This window comes from Falco peregrinus, chromosome 1 (assembly GCF_023634155.1).
Source record: "Falco peregrinus isolate bFalPer1 chromosome 1, bFalPer1.pri, whole genome shotgun sequence".
NCBI lineage: Eukaryota > Metazoa > Chordata > Aves > Falconiformes > Falconidae > Falco > Falco peregrinus.
This window is the reverse complement of record NC_073721.1, coordinates 49,351,271-49,369,858: the sequence shown is the minus strand read 5'-3', so window position 1 is coordinate 49,369,858 and position 18,588 is coordinate 49,351,271. Positions and strand designations below refer to the sequence as shown.

General features: G+C 54.7%; 2 protein-coding genes across 7 annotated transcripts in view; one reads left to right on the top strand and one right to left on the bottom strand.

Moving 5' to 3' along the window:
- The first annotated feature begins 378 nt into the window (after positions 1-378).
- On the top strand, positions 379-7,816 carry GTF3C5 (general transcription factor IIIC subunit 5). Of its 2 annotated transcripts, none has more exons than XM_055804665.1 (11): positions 379-548; positions 880-1,102; positions 1,346-1,544; positions 2,582-2,777; positions 3,142-3,246; positions 3,758-3,872; positions 4,534-4,614; positions 5,161-5,258; positions 5,899-5,981; positions 6,277-6,419; positions 7,106-7,816. In XM_055804665.1, the coding sequence occupies exons 1-11, from the start codon at positions 399-401 to the stop codon at positions 7,351-7,353; spliced, it is 1,641 nt and encodes a 546-aa protein (XP_055660640.1). In that variant the 5' UTR covers positions 379-398; the 3' UTR covers positions 7,354-7,816. The 2 variants fall into 2 exon arrangements, with proteins under 2 accessions (XP_055660640.1, XP_055660644.1); XM_055804669.1 differs by having other exon boundaries at positions 7,084-7,816.
- Positions 7,759-18,588, bottom strand: part of RALGDS (ral guanine nucleotide dissociation stimulator) — a 61,488-nt gene continuing 50,658 nt past the window's right edge. For 4 of the 5 annotated variants that reach the window (XM_055804646.1, XM_027778031.2, XM_055804654.1 and 1 more), the window contains exons 2-18: positions 16,217-16,327; positions 15,485-15,678; positions 15,014-15,088; positions 14,633-14,826; positions 14,108-14,229; positions 13,742-13,957; positions 13,516-13,619; positions 13,093-13,177; positions 12,340-12,417; positions 12,166-12,252; positions 11,844-11,876; positions 11,481-11,602; positions 11,215-11,310; positions 10,869-11,070; positions 10,296-10,655; positions 10,048-10,162; positions 7,759-9,847 (exon numbers count right to left, since the gene is read on the bottom strand). In XM_055804646.1, the coding sequence (XP_055660621.1) occupies positions 9,672-9,847; positions 10,048-10,162; positions 10,296-10,655; positions 10,869-11,070; positions 11,215-11,310; positions 11,481-11,602; positions 11,844-11,876; positions 12,166-12,252; positions 12,340-12,417; positions 13,093-13,177; positions 13,516-13,619; positions 13,742-13,957; positions 14,108-14,229; positions 14,633-14,826; positions 15,014-15,088; positions 15,485-15,678; positions 16,217-16,327 (2,370 nt within the window). In that variant the 3' untranslated portion in view covers positions 7,759-9,671. The remainder of the gene's footprint in view (positions 9,848-10,047; positions 10,163-10,295; positions 10,656-10,868; positions 11,071-11,214; positions 11,311-11,480; positions 11,603-11,843; positions 11,877-12,165; positions 12,253-12,339; positions 12,418-13,092; positions 13,178-13,515; positions 13,620-13,741; positions 13,958-14,107; positions 14,230-14,632; positions 14,827-15,013; positions 15,089-15,484; positions 15,679-16,216; positions 16,328-18,588) is intronic. The other variant, XM_055804628.1, reaches the window with a different exon arrangement.

The following is an 18,588-nucleotide window of genomic DNA, read 5'->3' as shown; positions in this document are numbered from 1 at the left end:
CCCGCTGACCACACCATTTTGGCCACCAGTTTTCAGCAGGTCCCGGCAAAGGTGCTGGTGGCCTGGCTGCGGCTGGGCCTGCTCTGCCTTGCTGCCTGTGGGAGCCCTGGCAGGGCAGGCCCTCCACAACCCCCGCTGTTAAGTACCAGCTTTTAGATAATTACAGCTGTAACAAGGAACGCAAACCAACTGTGAGCTGTCGCCATATGTGCACAGAAATCACCTCAGAAACGCACTGAGGGCTGAGTAACCCCACGGGGGACGGCTGCTCTGCGCTGGCATAGGCCGCCTCCACTGCCGCAGCCCCGTGGTAGGAACCATCGTGCGGCGGAACCTTTGTACCGCGGCCGCGGGGGGGGGGGGGGGTGGCGGCGGGGCGGGAGCTGGGCAGGGGAGCCATGGCGGCGGCCAAGCCGTGGGGGGAGCGGGGCTCGGCCGTGCTGGAGCTGCCCCGCACGCCGCGATTGGTTTGCGTGGAGTACCCAGGGCTGGTGCGGGACGTCGGGGCCATGCTGCGGACACTGGGAGGAGAGCAGGGGGTGTCGCGGGTGAGGAGGGCCCCAGTGGCTGTGGCGCGGGGTGGGTAGCCGGGGCCAGGACCCCCCTGGCCGGGCCGTGCAGGCCCAGCGTGTCCCCACGCGTGAGGCTGCTGCCCACGGGAGAGGAAAGGGGAGAGGGGAGACGTGAGGCGGGGGGGAGGCTTGAGGCGGAGGGATGAGGTATGAGGCGAGGCGGGAGTGTCCCCCTGAGGGTGCGGGGGTTCGCGTCCCGCGGGGGGCTGGGCCGCGGCTGAGGGGGAGGGAGGCCCCCCCTCCGGGCCCGGGGCAGGAGGCCTGCGCCGTGCCCGCTAAGGGAGACCTGGCCTGCCCCTGCTGACAGATCTACGCCGACCCTGCCAAAAGGCTGGAGCTCTATTTCCGCCCCAGGGACCCTTACTGCCATCCAGTCTGCGCCAATCGCTTCCCCACCTCCACCATGCTGCTCAAGGTGAAGAGGAGGACCAAGAAGAAGAAGCAGTCGGAGGCCGAAGAACAAATCCAGCCAGAAGTCCAGTTTGAAATGGAAATTCTTGGGATTGTCACCACCGTTTACAAATTTCAAGGTAATACTGGAGTTTGTGCCCACGTGGCTTAAAGATAAGTGTGTCTGATGGGAAGGGGAAGTGTCTCCCTTTAAACCTCTCAGGACTGGAACGAAAAACCAAATGTCCCGTTGTTACAGCCTCCTTGCTGTATAAACCTTGGCATAAAATTAGCAGGCTTTTGCTCCTGAAAGCTGACTGTTGTGAGAAATGCCGTTACATTCACAATGAATTTCATAACATTTTAACTTTTGTTTCTCGCAGGAATGTCTGATTTCCAGTACCTGGCGATGCACTCTGCTCCTGACGGCAAACAAACCTCCATGTATGACAAAGTCCTAATGCTCAAACCAGAGAAGGAAGAATTTTTCAATAGAGAATTACCTCTCTACATCCCGCCACCAATTTTCTCACGTCTGGACACTCCTGTTGACTATTTTTATCGGCCAGATATACAACACCGGTTAGTGCCTTTTCTATTAATGTGGTAAATAGCTGTGTTTGGTTCTATAATGGACAGCTAGTGAAACATTGTGTTGGTTTGATATGTACTTCTAACAGACAAGTCTTCAAGTTAAGATTTCTTTTTTCATCACTCGAAGGTGCCTCCAGTCCATTCTGGCTTCAGAATTATTACAGGATCTCTGCTCTTGAAGCATCAGAGCAGCACTAAATACATCATTCATGTGTTTCACCTGTTTAAGCTGCTGCCTTGTTCTGTTTTATCCCTCTTGATTTGATACAATGGAGGCAGGCACACTTGAGAAACTGCCTGGACAGCAGAAGCTTTAGCAAAAGTCCACCTCAGGACCTGCCAAGTGAGGGGACCTGGTGATCTGATGAAGATGCCTGCCTCCCCCAGCACACTACAGGCGGCATGGGATGCAGTGAGCCTGGCTTTTTGCCTGCTTCCAGTGGGATGGAGCCGAGGGGAGAGTGTGCAGGAGTCAATGCCAAATGTTCCTGTGATCGCGCTCACTGGACCTGTTCCCTTTTGGCCCCTGGTTGGTTTTGCCAGGAGAACAGTCTGTGAAATCTCCCACAAGAAACATCTTTCATTTTCTCACTGTAGTCCTTCATCGGCACTTAAAAAAAAAAATAATTATCTTAACTGCATTTCCATCTTGCCTTGCCCATGTACCCTACTGAGCGGCAGTAATGACAGTGGAGCAAATGCAGAGGCATTTCACAGGGGTTAAGAGTCAACTGCCTGAGGGTTTCCTGCCAGAGTGCAGGGGACCTCTGTCATTGTGCAGATGGATGTAGCTTTGCAGGGGGGGGTTAAATTTCAATTTTCTTTCTTCACTGGTGTCATGAGATTCTTTCCTGGTACCACCACTATGTGATAGGGAGGTGGGCCCAAAGTTAAACTCACCCAGCTGAGTCCCTTCTCTTCCAAAACCTGGAGCACAAACTTTGTTTTTGCATGTTCCCGTGAAGGCCCCAAGTCTGTGTGTGCTGGGGGCAGAAAGCAAACCCGATCCTTTCCCTGTTTCTTAGGGAGGGCTACAACAACCCCCAGGTGTCTGGTGAGAACCTGATTGGCCTCAGCAGGGCCCGTCGCCCGCACAACGCAATCTTTGTGAACTTTGATGATGAAGAAATCCCAACTAAACCACTGGATGCTGCTGTACAGACCTGGAAGAAAATGTGTACCAATCCTGTGGATAGAAAGGTGGAGGAAGAACTGAGAAAGGTACGTGCCTTATTCCTGACCTGAGCATTATTGCAGCATGCTGCGCAGGAAAAAACTGCATGCAGCCATTTTATCTGACTTGCCCAAAAATTTTTGGTGATTGTAGCTGAATGATACAGCAACTGTCAGTAGACACCCCTGACCCTGTTGTGTTCAGTTCCGTTATGCAAGTGAAAATTTGAGTCTCTTTTTGCAGCCAACTCACATTAAGTACCTTTTGGTGCCGCTAGTTCTTACATTAGTGTTCTCATAGCTCATACTAAGAGCCAAAGGCCCCAGTACAGAAGAATGTCCATTTGGAAAGCTGAACTGTCATTGGTAATCCACTTCCCACTCTTTCATGGTTGTTTCTGTATTATTTCAGCTCTTTGAAGTCCGTCCCGTCTGGTCTCGGAATGCAGTAAAAGCCAATATCAGTGTCCACCCGGACAAGCTGAAACTTCTGTTGCCGTATTTGGCCTATTACATGGTAAGTCTGTACATCTGCCCTTGTGCCTGTCTGAGGCTGCTGAGAGGCAGAGCAAGGGTGCATCAGCTGGGTGTTCCTGGTCCCTTACAGTTTCTGAGGTCCTAAGTACCTGAGCTTAATGTTATGTAAAGAAAAAGAGGGAAGGAAAGCCTTGCTTCTGAACAGAAGTTAAAGCCACGGAGGATTCAGTAACTGTTTTCTCCGCTGGTTCTAATCACCTTTGCAGTTCAGTTAGATGTGCGAATTGACTCTCCATCTGGCAACGGTGGCAGAGGTTTTCCAAACATTTTATTGTGTCCTTGCAAGTTAATTTGTAAAAGCACACAAATATTTGTGCTTCAGTGGACTGATTGCCCAAGTTACAGTATATAAATACTGACGCAGCAAGTGAGGAAAGTGGTGGTAAAAGAAATAATCTTAGGGCAACGAGGGGAAATACTAGAATTCTCTAAGAACCTCTGCAGCACTGTACAGTGTATTTGTAACTGTCTCCCCATATGTGTTTATACAGTTAACAGGTCCTTGGAGAAGCTTATGGGTTAGGTTTGGGTATGACCCCAGAAAACACCCTGAAGCAAAGATTTATCAAGTACTGGACTTCCGAATTCGCTGTGGAATGAAATATGGTAAAAGGGCCCAACCCACAGAGATGCTCTCTCTGCTTTCTGGTTAATCCTGGTAGTACTTTTCTTTTTACTTTTCAAACTGTTTCTGCTCTGATGAAGGTGACACCTTTTGAGCTCACTGCTTACTGTAGTTCTTCTGTTTAATACTTTATTTCATAGTATGCAGTATGTCTTCCCTCATTTGGCATATTCCAAACTCAATGGACAGCTGGCTGACTTTCCTCCTCCATTTGTTCAAAGCCCAAGTGGATGTAGCAGATCATCTTCCCCCTTGTTCAGGGTAGGCACTGAGCAGTAGATTATGTGGCTTACCTAGTAGCTTTTCCTCATGGACCTCAACATCTTGTGCAGGACAGTAGGTCTCAGACCTTGGGACATTGGGTTCCCCTGCTGTGATTTTTGCAGAGGGAAAGTGGGGGAAAGGACCTTCTGAGGTCATCTGTCCATGACAGAGCCGGCATCCAGTTGTTAACATCAGGTTGCATCTCCCTCTTTCCAAGTTAAAGGATTTTGTTGATTTTCTCCTCTCCCTACTTTGCTAAAGTCACCATACCCCAAGGATCAGCCTGCCTTACACACACCAGCCCAGCACTTCTGTTACAGAACAAGGGATATTCTGCTCATCTTCAGCTCATTATTGGTTTTTTTTTTTCACGTCTAGGTTATGCCCCTAATGACATGCCCGTGAAAGCAAAGCGCAGCACGTATAACTACAGTCTGCCCATCACTGTCAAGAAGCAAGGTATGCTGTGCCAGTAGAAGGGTTATCTGGCTCTTCTGTTTCTCAGTTTACCCCATCCTAGTCACAGGTGGTGAAGGGTCTTCCTGTGTTCTAGCTGAGCCAAAACTGCAGCTTTATTTCTGGGTATAATACGGTGCTGTTGTTAAGCCAGTAGAAGTGTCTCCTGGTGAGAAGTGTTGCGAGGGTCTGGGGTGCACACCTGGCTGAGCTACAGTATCTGTTAGCAGACAGAAGGGAGTTGTGCAAGCAATGCTGCAGGAATTCAGCATGCACTTCTGTTCAGTGATGGTGCAGAGCAAGGGGAGAGTCATTCTCTTTTCTTTGTCAAGGAGGAGTAGAAAAGGTTAAAATTATGAACAAATGTGTGGAAAAAGCCACCAAACTCACCACCTTTCGCACAATTGAAGAATAAGCAACACATGCTCATTTGTTGGGTTGGTCTGGTTTCTGCTGACTAGCAAAGTTGAATCAATGTAGAGAAGTGACAGTACAATGCCACAGAGTGAAAGATGTCTCTGATTAGGACTTTTTTTTTTTGTCTTTCAGTGAGTCATACAGTCAGTGTACATGATCTGAAACAGGGGCTTGGTACCTCCGGTGCATCCAGTACAAAAAAACCTGCATCCAGCAGGTATAAACTAAAGGTAAGCATTACTCTTATCAGAAGCTTAGAATAGCTTAGTGAAAAAGGGGTGTTTCCTGCTTTGTCAGTCATTAAGGAGACAGCTGTGAGTGAGTTGATGTCCTTGGGTTTACCCGAGAAGCTGCTAGTTGTACACATCACTACAGAACTTCACCTGCTGTGTGCATGTTTCTTACATGCTGCAAGATGGGATTGGTACTCAGCCCTAGTCTTAGATGTGATGAGCATTTTGTTTCAATTGATAAAATTGCAACTTCATGGGCAGTGAAGTGCAATAAATGACCATGTGTTTATCAGCTCATCCTGCAAAATCCAGCAGGGCAAAATAAATATTTTGCTAGGATGAAACATATGATCCACTGTTGTGCAGTAGCGGGCTGCAGAGAGAGCTGCAGTTTGAAGAGATGAGGTGTGTTCTCTGCCCAGCTGTGCTGTTGTGACTATAAGTGCAGTGAAATTTAGGTGCATTCCTTCCATCAGCTTTATCTTTTGCCATATGCAGACCTATGTCTTGGAACTGGTTTGTGTTGGAAGTGCCTGGTTTTTGAATCGGCTCATCAGAAGTACTTCGCAGTTATGCCAGAGTTGTCCTGTTTCACTGTAAAATGCACATTAATGTTTTCCTTCTTTCTTCCTCTTAGGAATCCATCTACATTTTCCGAGAAGGAGCCTTACCGCCTTATCGGCAGATGTTCTACCAGCTCTGTGACTTGAATGTGGAAAGGTATTGCACACTGGCAGCTGAGTCTTCTGTTAGAGCTAGATTTCAAAGCCTGTTGTTATATCCAGTCCATTCCCCTCTCTCATTGACCAGAAACTTAGGAAGCGTTTAGCTTCTGGATAAAAATGGAACAGGCTTCACATGTGAATTTCCTTTCCCATATGACAGTTACCTGAATAACCAAGTATGCTATTCCAACTCAATGAAGTAAAAGAGAAGTAAGCCATAGCCTGTCTCCTTTGAAGCCTACATCTGAATGTAGAAGGCTAACGTTTCCTTCCCTTTTGCTGCTTTTTAGCCTACAGAAAATCATCCATCGGAATGATGGCACAGAGTCAGAATGCACAGAGCGGGACGGGTGGTGCCTTCCAAAGACTAGTGATGATCTGCGAGATACCATGTCTCTGATGATAAAGCAGATAATCAGATCCACAAGACCTGGTAAGGACGCTTCTGAACGTCACAATGTGTTACTGCCTTGCAGATGGTGTTGAGATGTGGGCTGAATAAGGATGTTGTGGTCAGCACTGGGCAGCAGTGTTCCTGTATTTGCCGCCTCCTTTGTGCTACACCTGGTGTTCTGGTGTTCTTTGTGTTCTCGCTCATAACAGTGTGAGCTGAAGCTGTTCTGCAGTGTGAACATGGGTTGGAATTAGGAGTGGCTGGGACTAAAGTTTTCCGGTTCATCTTCCCACTGCCATGGCCTTCAGGTTTTAAATACCTTTGCACAGCGGTAATCAGGTTCTTATTCTTACTGATGTATCTGTTGGTGGCATTTTACTTGATTAATGTTATTAATTGAACAAGAAGTGAGAAAGTTATTTTTGCACGATGCTGGGCCAAAGCAGTATCCCAGTGAGTTAGGTCAGAATCAGCCAGGAGAGAAGGCATAGCACTGCAGATCTGCTGCTGTTCTGCTGGAGTTCCCAGAGTATGAAAACAGATTGCTTTGGGCTTGATCAAATTCTATTAAGATACGCAACATTAGCTGTGCCCCTCCAGCTTCTGCCTTCCTCTTGCATGTTTTATGAACTCTACTGTAAATGCCCCTAGGTTTCACTGAGCAAGGCATCACAGTGTCTTTCTTCCTTCCTTCCCAATTAAGCTCTTTTCTCAAATACAAGCAGCAGTGAAGACGGCAAAGAGCAGCTGGCATATGAGTCTGCAGAGGATGAGGATGATGAAGAGGAGGAGGAAGAGGACTTCAAGCCTTCTGATGGGAGTGAAAATGAAATGGAGACAGAGATTCTGGACTATGTGTGAACTCCGTGAGCCGTCTGGCTGCTGTTGGGCAGAATCGTCTCTGCTCTCGTTCCATGACAGCTGTGGGTTCAGCGACCATGCCCAGGATGTGGGAAAGCAGAACTTGTACTAAGACGACCACGGTCTCTCTACACTGACGGCAGTGCCTGCTGATGGCCGTCACTGTGGGTGTTTGCGAGGCATTGCCCACATTTTCACACTTGCTGGCCAACAAGCCCTGCAGCAAACTCGCAAGAGCAAGCCCAGAATCCAGACCAGCAGGTAGCACGCCAGAATGGAGGAGGAGCTGCATTCCCAGATCTCTCCATGGGTGAGAAGTGCACTTGCAGGTTCAAATGAGTAGGGTTCATTTGAAAATGGGGCACCGGTCCCTCAAACACAAACCGAAGCTCAACCCAGCAGAGTTAAGGTAAGGCGCAAGCGCTGCCTCCCCTGCAGTCAGGTCCACTCCTCTTTCTCCAGGAACATGCTGGCATTTGGGGGAAGGAGAACAGGACAATCCCTGCCTTGGGACAGAGACGTTTGAGCATCAGTATTTTATTGCAAAGACTAATTACATTGCTGTGTACAAGTCACACCAGGCAGTGTGCTCCTTCATTGAAGTGGTACAAAATACATATGGTACAGCCAGTCCCTCCAGTGACGCTGGGCTGCTGGGGTACATGGGCAGGAGGGGACCAGCCTGGCCTCAGGGTGGGCAGGAGCTGGCAGGCACAGAGCAGAGGGAAGACCCTGGGGTGCCAGTGCCCAAGGCCGGGCAGGGGGGGAGGCAGGAGGCTGCCCCTGCGTCAGAGAGCCAGGGGCTCCCATCATGTGCAGCGATGGGCGATGCCACCTGAGGGGACACGGGGCTGGGAGAGCTCAGTGCCAGCCACGCTCACACCTAAGCAGCCTCTTCCCTACCTGGTGCCAGGGGCCTGCAGCCCAGCTCCTGCCAGAAGCCCAGGCCCCTCTCCTGGAGCCGGGGAAGGTGTTGTACCCATCCAGCAGCACGGACAGACGGGAAACAAACATGTGCTGGAAGGAAGCACTTAAAAAAAAAACACAAAAAGAGATGGAGCCAGGAGCCAGAAAAGGTCCCCCTTCAGTTAGTGTTTCCTGCAATGATTAAAACAAGTGTCTGGCCCCTGCTTGAGCGACTAGTGGTAAAGAAACAAGAGGGGGTGGCTGATGGGGTCTGCACCTCATGAGCATGGCTGAGTGACGCTGCTTCTGCCACCATTCCTCCCAGCAGCCTTAAATACCAGGGTGGGGAGAGGAGAGGGACTGGGCTGCAGGGCGAGGGGAGGGTGGATTAGTAAAATGTACAAGTTCATCTCTTCTATTTACAACCAATAAATATTGAAAAGAAAAATCAGTAAACTTTTGTTTTATACAAAAAAAGTCTCATTGCTGCTTCTCCCAGGGTCACTGTTTGAAAAAGTCTGGTTAAAGCCCGAGGTGAGTGGCACTTTCTGTGGGTCAGGCAGTGGCAGCTGGGGCAGCTGGGGCACCCTGAGCTCTCCGGCTCCTCGCCTGCCTGCGCAGACCCAAGGTCTCTATTTACACAAGTTCAGACAGAAATTTGCTCTCCTCCTCATTCGGCTGGCAGCGCTGGGGGCACGGCCCAAAGCTTCCCCCGACGGTAGAGGAGACACTGGCGTTTGATCTTTGGTGCAAGTTTGAACGTGGGCCGTCGAAGTCCAGCTGGAGGATGCGGTGGATCGGGGAGAGGAGTGAGACCATGCGGGCTTCCAGTTAAGAGCACACAGCGCCTACTCCACCATGGCAGGGGCACAGCCCTCCTCCACAGGGCTCCGAGCATCGGTGCGAGGCTCCATCCCTTCCAGCTTGCTTCCCAGCCTGGGGCATCCATGGCTTCTCCCACGAGAAGGACAGGCAGAGATGTGTGGTGATGCCAGTTATCCCAGGGAGGAAGGATGTGGAGGTAAAAACGCCAGGGAAGCCAGGAAGGAGAGCACCCCACCCTGTGGGAGGGTAATGGCTCGTGTTCTGCTCCTTGCAAATGGCCCCTCTGCGAGTCACCGCTCCCCGGCTTGCTTGGACACAAGGCACCTACGGCAGAGGCGGGCTCCAGCTCTGGGCTGGCCGACGGCTGGACTAGTGTCACACCGTGGAAGGTTTTAAAAAAGAAAAAAAAAAAAAAGGAGAAAAAAAAAAAGAGAGAGAGAGCTATTCCCTCCCCCTCCCCCCCACTGCCTTCCTGTGTAGAAAAAAGACCTGATCGAAACGGGGGCTTGTGCATGGAGTGGCGGAGGCTGACAGCGGCTGCCAAAGCACCCTGGCTCTCAGCGTGGGAGGGAGATGCACGGCTGTCCCCCCGGGAGGGTCACTCCTTGCTGTGCTGGGCAGCAGGAGCACCGGCCGCAGCCCAGCCCAGAGCAGCCTGCCCCCAAGGCCCCGATGGTGATGGTGGCAGTGGGGCTGAGGCTAGAAGATGCCTTTGGCGATCTTCAGGCCTTTCTGCTTCATCCTGGGCAGGGTGGAGCTGGAGCCGTGCTTGATCTTCACCCCCTTGGAGAAGCCCCGCTTCTTGAGCACGAAGTCGTAGTTGGCGGCAGAGTTCATGGCGTAGAAGACATTGGCATTGTCGGGGATCTTCAGCTCTGGAAATGACCGAGGATGGAGGTCAGTTGGGCACCCTTTCCCTGAAAGGGGCCCAGAGTAGAGCTGAGGGTTGTCCCCGGGTGCTGGGACCCGTTGTGCTGTCACCTCCCAGCCCAGCTCCAACCCAGTGCTGCCCAGGCTGCAGGGCTGCATGGCCAGCTGGGGACGCAGCCCCCAGGAAAGCCCCCCCAGCACACACCTCTCTCCTCCGAGATGATCTGAACAAGCTCATAGTCTTCAGGCCGGTCCCCGTCCAAGTTGTGCTTGGCCATGGCCTTGCGAATAACGACGGGGGTCTTATCCTGACTTGTCACCTGTGAGCACAGAGTGTTATTAACCCGGGGGGTGCAGAACACTGCAAAGCTCCCAGTACTGTCACCTCCCACGCCCACACCCAAATGGGGCGAGCCGCTCCTCCCTGGCGTCACCGCGGGTGCCTGCGCTCACCAGGATGCTCTTGTACATGTTGCCGTTGTCCACGGCCAGGCTGACGCGGATGATGCAACAGTCATCGACCTGCTGGTTGTAGAGGGGCAGCGAGAGGGAGGAGTAGCTGGAGATGCCAGAGACTGAGCGCTTGTGGGTGCGGGAGGCCGTCACCGGCGTGGAGGAGACGGAAGAGGACGAGGCACTGCTGGAGCCTGAGCCAATGCCCGATGTGTCCAGGGATGAGAGGGAGGTGGATTCCCAGAACTGGAGGGCAGGAAGGAGAGGGGATGCGGAGGACACAGTGGGTTTAACTTCTCCATCGGCCACAGACGGGGCGTACCAGCGCTGGGGGAGGGAGGCCAGAGGGATCTCACTGACCTGTGACAACGGGGGACCGACACGACTACAGCCACTGGAGGCACGAGAGCCTTGCCATGCTGCCAGAGCATCGCAGGGCAGGGGCCTCCCTAGCCCCAGCAGGTCAGAAACAGCCCCTGGGGCTCCCCCCACGCTCCCCCCAGTGCCAGGGCAGTCCCCGGGCAATGGCTGCACCTGCCTCTGGTGGCCCGGACCCCGCGAGCTGCCCCATACCTTCTTCTCCTGGCAGTCGGGGGACTCAGGGATGAAGCTGATGTTGATCTCCTCCACGTCAGAGCTGCTGGAGCCGGCAGAGGTGACGCTTACCGAGTCGGTGGCATCCCCGCTGCACAGGTACTGCCCGCACTTGAGCTGGTCGAAGGATTTTGAGTGGGAGCTGCCACTGGCACAGGGCTCGGTGCTTGGCGGCTGCCGGCTGCCAGGAGAGACGTGGGGCAGGTGAGAAGGGAGCAGAGCGAAGGTGCATTTGGCTGGGCAGGACAGTGGCCACCCCAGCCTGGTCCCCTGCAATGCTCAGCCAGAGATACCCCTGCATCCCACCGGGGATGAGCAGACTCACTCGCTCCATCGCTTGATGATCCCCGTGTTTTTCTTTGCCTTCAACGTGTTGCTGGCTGACTCCGACAGCGGCTCGATCTCGCACGACAGCCCGTAGCTGGGAGGGGAGAGGTGAGGGTTGGAGCTCTGTGTGCTGCCCCGGCTGCAGCGAGCCAAGGGATGTGGAGCGGGGAGCAGCACTGGGCAGCTGTGGCTCAGCAGCTGGAGGAGATGGGCGGTGGGACCTCCCAACACGCCGGTGGCAGCACGGCCCCGGCCCCTGCTCACCTCTCGGCCTCGCTGAGCCGCTCCAGGCTGTGGAACCAGTCCACGAACTGGTCCTCCTGCGTGAAGCTGTAGTTGTTGCAGGCCGACTGAAGCAGCTTGATCTGGGCGATGACTTCGAACTCCTGCAGCAAATGGAGGCCATAAGATCAGATGTGTTTGCCAGCCCCAGCCTCCTCCACAAACAGCCCAGCCCCATGCACAGAGGCAGATAGAAAGGACCAGAATCCCCCTTCCCAACAATGAAGAACATGACGGCAAAACAGGAGAGGGAACAACCCCAAAGGGACCGGCACAGCCTGGGCTTGCACCAAGTCAGCCTCCTCCTTCCACCCCGCTGCACTGCTGCCAGGGCAAAGCTCTCACCTTCCTTCTCTTCTCAAAGTTGATCAGCCCACCCTGGAAGAGAAGGAGCCGAATGTCAGTGTGGAGCAGGCAGAAAAATACTGCTCCCATGCCCATGTCCCTGCTGAGGGACATTTCCATGGGCTAACAGAGGTGGATGCGCAGCGTTGGACACAAGATGCGCAGGGTGCAGTGTCGGACACAAGATGCGCAGTGTCGGACACAAGATGTGCAGGGTGCAGTGTCGGACACAGGACACACGGGGGACCAGCCCTCCTTTTATCAGCCCAGGCTCTGGGGCAGCTGTGCAGAGCAAGGGGAGGATAGAGATAGAGGTACATACGTCCAGGAAATCCTTCATGGCAGTGTCGAGCATCACCAGGTCTGTGAGGAAGGTGCCAAGGTAGGGAATGGTGCCCTGCATCACGCCCTATGGGGACAGAAGGGACAGCGGGGTCAGCAGTGACCTGGGACCAGCCGGGGCAGCTGGCACAGGGGGCAGCCGTGCCAGACTCACCATCTCTCGCTGCTGCTGCTGCCGCTTCTGAGCCCTCTTTGGGTTGATCTCCAAGGTGGCAAATTTGGATGTGCCCTCCTGGATGGTGAGAAGAGGGAGGGATCAGCACGGGTGGGAAACTGCACTCATAGGTGAACTAGAATTCACACCTGCTTTCATTGGTACAGCTTTCCTTGCAGAGGGAAAGCGGGACGAGGGGAAGAGGAGGAAATCAAAACTGAGCTTTTTCAGGGCTCACAGGGAGGAGAGGGTTAGTGAATAGCAACTGCTGCTCTGTTTCCAGCTCCTCCTCAATGGGATGTTTTGTTCCCTTTCGCATTTTGTGCCCTCTCTGCCCCCAAACTGCAGAGGCTCCATGGGGAAGGAGGACATTTTTGCTGCAGCCTTTCACAAACCCTACAGCCCCACCTGAAATTAAGAGGACTTTGCACCTCGCTGTTAAAATGCAGCTGACTCTGGAGAGAAGCTGTCACCCAGTGCACTGGATCCTATCCCAATGCTTATCTCTTGCTGAATTCCTTTGTGAGCTTCAGGCAATGATGACTTTTGGGCAGGGAAGCAGAAAGCCCAGCCCGTTTGGAAACCCCTGCCTGCACCTCAGACTCAGCACACCCTGCCCTGCACCCCTGCCTGTGACCACAGCAGCGCTCCCAAGGCTTTAGCCCGGTGGCTGGAACACCATGGAAATTTCTGCCGGCATCAGCCTGAGCTCCCTGCCCGAGACAGGGCAACGCAGGTGTCGCTTCCCCATACCTTAATGAGAAGCTCCCGGCTCAGCGAGTGGTTATTCTCATCGGAGAAGATCTCTGAGAGCTCGTGGAAAGTGCGGAAGCTTTCCCTGCTCAGGGGGAAACAAGAGAAAAGTCAGCACCGCTGCCACGGTGTGGTCTCCTCCTTGGGCTCTCTTCTGCTCCTGCAGCTGACCCCAGCTACACTCACAGCTCTAGCAGAGCCTCGTGTTTGGATGCTCCGCATGGAAGGGAGGTGCAGGTGACGATACTTTTATTTCCTCACCCTCCTCAGGTCCCTGACACCTTACACTGGTCCCTGGGTTTTGGGCACGCTCCAGGAGGCAATGCTGGAGCTGAGATGACCCCATCTGCAAGCTCAAGGGCCGCAGCAGCCGAAGCATGGCCTCCCCTTTGAAACCTCCCAGCAGCTGCAGGAGCTGCTTACCGCAGGACCTCATCCCAGGTCTTCTTCAGACGGTGAACGGCATTGCACTGCAGAGCCGACAGGATGGCTCGGAGGGAGGAGAAGTTCTTCAGGATGCGGCACTCCTGGGGGCAGACAAGGAGATGACACGTTAAAGAAAGCTCAGGGATCCGCTGGGATTCACGCAGCGCAAAACCTCAGCCCTTGGGCTGAGGAGGGAGGCGAGCAGGATGGTGAGCTGTCCTACCCGAGCCACTTCGATCCACCGCTCCACCACTTTAGCCCTCTGCTGCGGCTTCAGGGACCGGTCCCCGAGACATGTGGCGATGACACAGTTGGCCACGCTATTGAACTGCGAGACTGTGGCGCGGATGGTGGGCGCCAGGTGCTCTTTACCCTTCTTGTCTCGCTGGGACCAGATGCAGCCCAGGCAGTGGTATGGCACCACTTTCTTAAAGAGCTCCTGAAAGATAAAGGGATGGAGATGGGTCTCCTTGGGTTCCCTGAGAAGGGGACAGGCCAGGAGGAAACGATAGATGGGAAGAGACAGGCCTGTGCCCAGAGCAGCAGGCAGGCAGAGTACCATCCACCCAGCTGTCAGACGAATACTCACAGCGTCCATCAGCGTGAACTGTTCTGCCACCATCTCTGGGGAGAAGGAGAGGAAATCCGGCTTCCCGTCCCCAACCCCATTCTCCTCCACCAGCTGGAAGGTGCAGCCGCCGTGGTCCACAGCTGTGAGGGACGGCACGAAGCTGAGCATCGCTGCCATGAGCCAGGGCCCACGCCGCCCCACGCCAGCCCCCTGCAGACACCCACATCCCACCTCCTGGGCTCTTAATTCCCATCTGGCTTCACGCCTTGAGAAGCAAGGCTCAGATAAAAGGATAGTCATTTTAAACCTGGACACAAGCGTCTGCAGAGGATTAAAGGCAGATTAACCAATCCACTTAGAAATCCCACTTCTGGTGCAGTCAGATTAGCTTCCCAGTGTACCTCCATGGAAATGCAGGCAGGGTGGACGGTAGCTCAGCCACGTGGCAAGACCCAAGGTTTGGGAGACCCTCGATGCCAACCAGTAGCATTCCGTTCACCTGCAGCCCCAAACAACCCCCCACAAGCGGGGAAAGGACCCCACCTTCTGCCTCGGACTCGCTCTGCTCCTGCTGCTGGAACTGGGCCAGCAGGATGCGGGCTCGGCGCTCCAGGTCCGAGCCGGGGATGTTGTGGCGCACGTAGGAGATGAGCTGCTTGAGGCAGGCAAAGTCTGGGGGCTTGCGGAAGTCCTCTGAGTACTGGTCCAGCCAGGCGCCCAGGATGGAGGAGATGGTGCTGCAGGGAGCGGGGAAACACAAGCAAGCCCAGCATGAGAAGTGGGAGCCAGGAGAAGCCTGTGTGCACCCCCGCCGAGCCCCAGGCACCAGGAGCACCCCTGGGACAACACATGCCTTTGTAGGAGAAACAAAGAGCTATCACCAGAGCCACCCATCTTGTTCATGCACAGCACAGCCAGACTTACTTCTTCAGCTCCATCCTCTCATCCACAGCATGCCTGGCATGGTCCCCATTCGCCTGCACATGGAGTTTGCCATACCTGGTGGGGCACAGCGAGGAGGCAGTGAGCATCCTAGACTCAGCTGCCTCGCAATACTGCCTCTTCTCCCTCCACATCACCTCCAGGTCTGCCAGGGGGTCAGAATGAATCTCCCACACTGTCCTGCTCCCCCGACTCTGCTACAGCCCCCGTGTTACAGGAAGAGGGAAGCAGCCAGCACTGGCCACCTTGTGGCAGGGTTCCAGCTGGAAGGGCTCCAGCTCTCTGGGAAGTTGTGTCCGCCCTGCCCTGCCCAAAACTTTTACACTGATGGAGTTGGGAGAAGCTCATCAGCCCTCCAAAGCATGGCAGCAGAAGATGCTGGGGCACCCCTGGCTGAGGAGGGTCAGGCACTGGTCACCCCCAGGTGTGTTTTGGGGCTCAGGGCAGCCTCACCTGTTAAGCAGCAGGTCCAGCACTTGCTTGGTGGTGGCAAAGGCCCGGTAAGTGCACAGGAAGATGGTGACATAGGTGGAGTCATTGCCTTTGAAGGCTGAGACCAGGTACTCCACCAGCTTCTCCAAGGTCCCAGCTTTTATTGTCCGCACCTTACATGTCTCGTAGAGGTTTAAAGCCGACTCATTCTCAAACTGCCAGGACAGGAACAGAAGTCAGTAGGTTGGGTGAAGACAGACAAGTTCAAGTGCGATGTGGTCCAACCAGCCTCACAAGCCACCGTTTGGGTCTAGGCTGGGACCCCCTACAGTGCCTGGGGCTCTTGTGATGGGCCTGGGGAAAGGGAAGCTGGGTCTCCTTGGACACCAAATACCAGCAACTCAGCTGAGAAGACTTGAGCATTTGGGAAATCTTAGGAAAGGCTCAAGGTTGCCAAAATCTAGGTGCAAATCAGAGTTGCAAAATGGAGCTTCAGATTGTTTCCCCCATGTCCCTTCCCACGGGGCAGAGGCCAGCAGATGCTTCCACATCCCTGCTCCCAACAAAACATAAGATTCCCAGATAAGGCTTGGAAGGACCTCCCAGGACAGGAGTGTATGGGGCAGCAAGAAGAGGGCAAGCCAGGGGCTGGTATTGATCCTGCCAAGCCCTGACATCTAGCCACCATGTCTCCGGCAGGGAAAGATCTGAACACACCCTGTTGGCAGGAGGCTGGCAGAGCCCCCAGCTTACCCCCAGCCACCGCTGCCCTTTGTTGGCCGTGTGATGGAGCTGCACTTTCCGGAGCGATATGCTGTAGATCACACCATCCTCCAGCTCTTCTCCGATCTCCTGTGTGGAGCTCTGCATGGGAAGACGAGATACACCATGAGATAAGGAGAGTGAAGCGTGGCAGAGATGCTCTTGTGGGCTCATATGAGGCATCCCAGCAAGCCAAAGGCAACAGCCGGCAGGCAGCGAGTCTCCCTCGCCTGCTCAGAAATGGAAACCAGGCGACACCAGTCCTGGCCAGCTTAACTCCGGGTCCACCTGAGCCCGCACACTGGCAGAGCCAGGGCTTTAGGATGCCGCTCTGTCTGCTCCACGTCCCCTGGCTCCACGGCTCAGCCCTGCTGCTAACGCAGGCTGTGCCAGCACCGAGTGCTGGGGAGGACCCCTCACCGGGCAGCAAGGGGGGCGGGGGGCAGCACACCCCCCTACCCATCCCTGGCTGCTTCCCCCTCCCTGAGCCTTTGCCTTTCCCGTAAGGTGCCATCGCTGCCTGGTCTGACCGTAATCTCCATAATCTGCCCCTGCTGGACCCCAGCACCTCGGCGCACCTTCCGCAATAAATAATAACTGTCAAACCAAACCGCCCGCGAGCTTCAGCAGCGCCAGCCACACAGGCAAGGCAGGAATCCATGGGGAGAGCTGGAAGCTGAGGGGAAACCCCAGCGAGCAGCACCGAAGTGGGCTCGGGCACAGCCGGGACAGGTCCCTGCACCCCTGGGGCCAGGCACCTCCAGGCCACAGCCCAGCCCAGCCACACGGCTCACAGTTCTGCTCCAGGGGATGCAGACCACCCAAAACCTGGTGAGGAAAGACAAGATGCCTCTCAGGGCAGATCTCTAGACACACGCCTCCCCCAGCCCCACATGCCAGCACGGGGCTCAGCGGTGGCCCCAGCCCCACAAGGACAATTTGGTTCCCTCCTCCTCCTCTCTCACCACGCTCTGCTGAGTCAGTGCCTCTCTTAAGAAGATTTATCCAGATCCTTTTAAACACTGCGGGGATCTCCCCCGCCCTCATCCCCCATGCCAAATGGCGGGGCAGGGTGTAAGACGGAGCAAATCCCACTGCTCAGCAGATGGGCAAAACACCCCCACGCAATGAGCTGGCCACGCGCTGGGGTGCAGGGGCTCGGGGACAAGTCCCCACTGCATATCATGCTGCCAGTCAGGGGCCAGAGCCAGCCCACGGCTTCCCCTGCAGCCTGCCTCCTGGGAGCACAAACCCCCTGAGCAATGGTGACAACACAGGGCTTGCCAGGGAACAAGCTGCCATGGGGCAACCCAGGATGGAGCCCCAGGAGTGACACTGCTCCCTGCAAAAAAATCCCCTTCCCAAGCCGCTCCCCATGAACGTGGGAACAGCCCTGGCCTCGGACGATGCTGCACATCCAGAGGCACCAAGCAGAAAGTGCCGAACACGATGCTGAGCTGACGTGTGGAACGTGCACCTAACGTGCTCTCTAACCACCATCCCTCACTATTGCCGTCACAGCAGCAGCCACCGTGCTGTTATCGCACCCTGCTCAAGTCAAGTGCTTGTTAGCAAGGAATCAAGGCAGGGAACCGCAGCCAGCTCAAAGAGTAAGGGGAAAACTTGAAAAAGCCTCTCATTCATGGTTGTAATGAATGAGGACAGAGAATCCCCCTGGGCAGGGTTACTCGACTTCTTCCTCACTTTCCGCTGAACTTGCTCTTCTCAGTTCATGCCAGACTGCGGCGAGGTTTGGTTTGCTGAAGCTCGAGGGGTTGTAAGGCTCCCAACTTCGGCTCTGCTAGGAACACCACAAGTCCTTCCCGAGTTTCACCGGCTTCCAGACCAACCCTGACAGCACCCGCAGGAGGCAGTGAACAGACCAGACATCCTTCCAGACACCTGCGTCAGTCCCTCTCTTGTTCTGTGTTCTGCGATAACGGCATAACTTTATGTTCAAACAGGTCTGAATTTGAAGAACAGAAGAGGCACCCACCAGCACAGCGTGCCCTGTGCCTTCCCAGACAGCACGACATGGCAGTGCGTCTCCCTCCTGCCTCAATAAATCTCCTGGGCTGGCGATGCTGGCTGCTGGGGGCAGCGCAGATCTGAGCCCAGCTTCCCTCTGCTCTGCTGCCCCAGGCCCAGGCAGGCAGCCCCCCACCCCTGACAGCTGGCACCACAGCCTGAACGCTGACAGGGGCACAAACCAGCCCCTGAGCCCACCTCGACTCCCTGCTCCTCTGCAGCCCCCCGTCACGTCTGCGCTGGGAGCAGCCACCCGTGACGCTGGCCCTGGTGCGGAGAAGACGAAGCCATTTAAACGTGTCAGCGAGGGGAAGGTGAGCCTGGTACATAGCTAA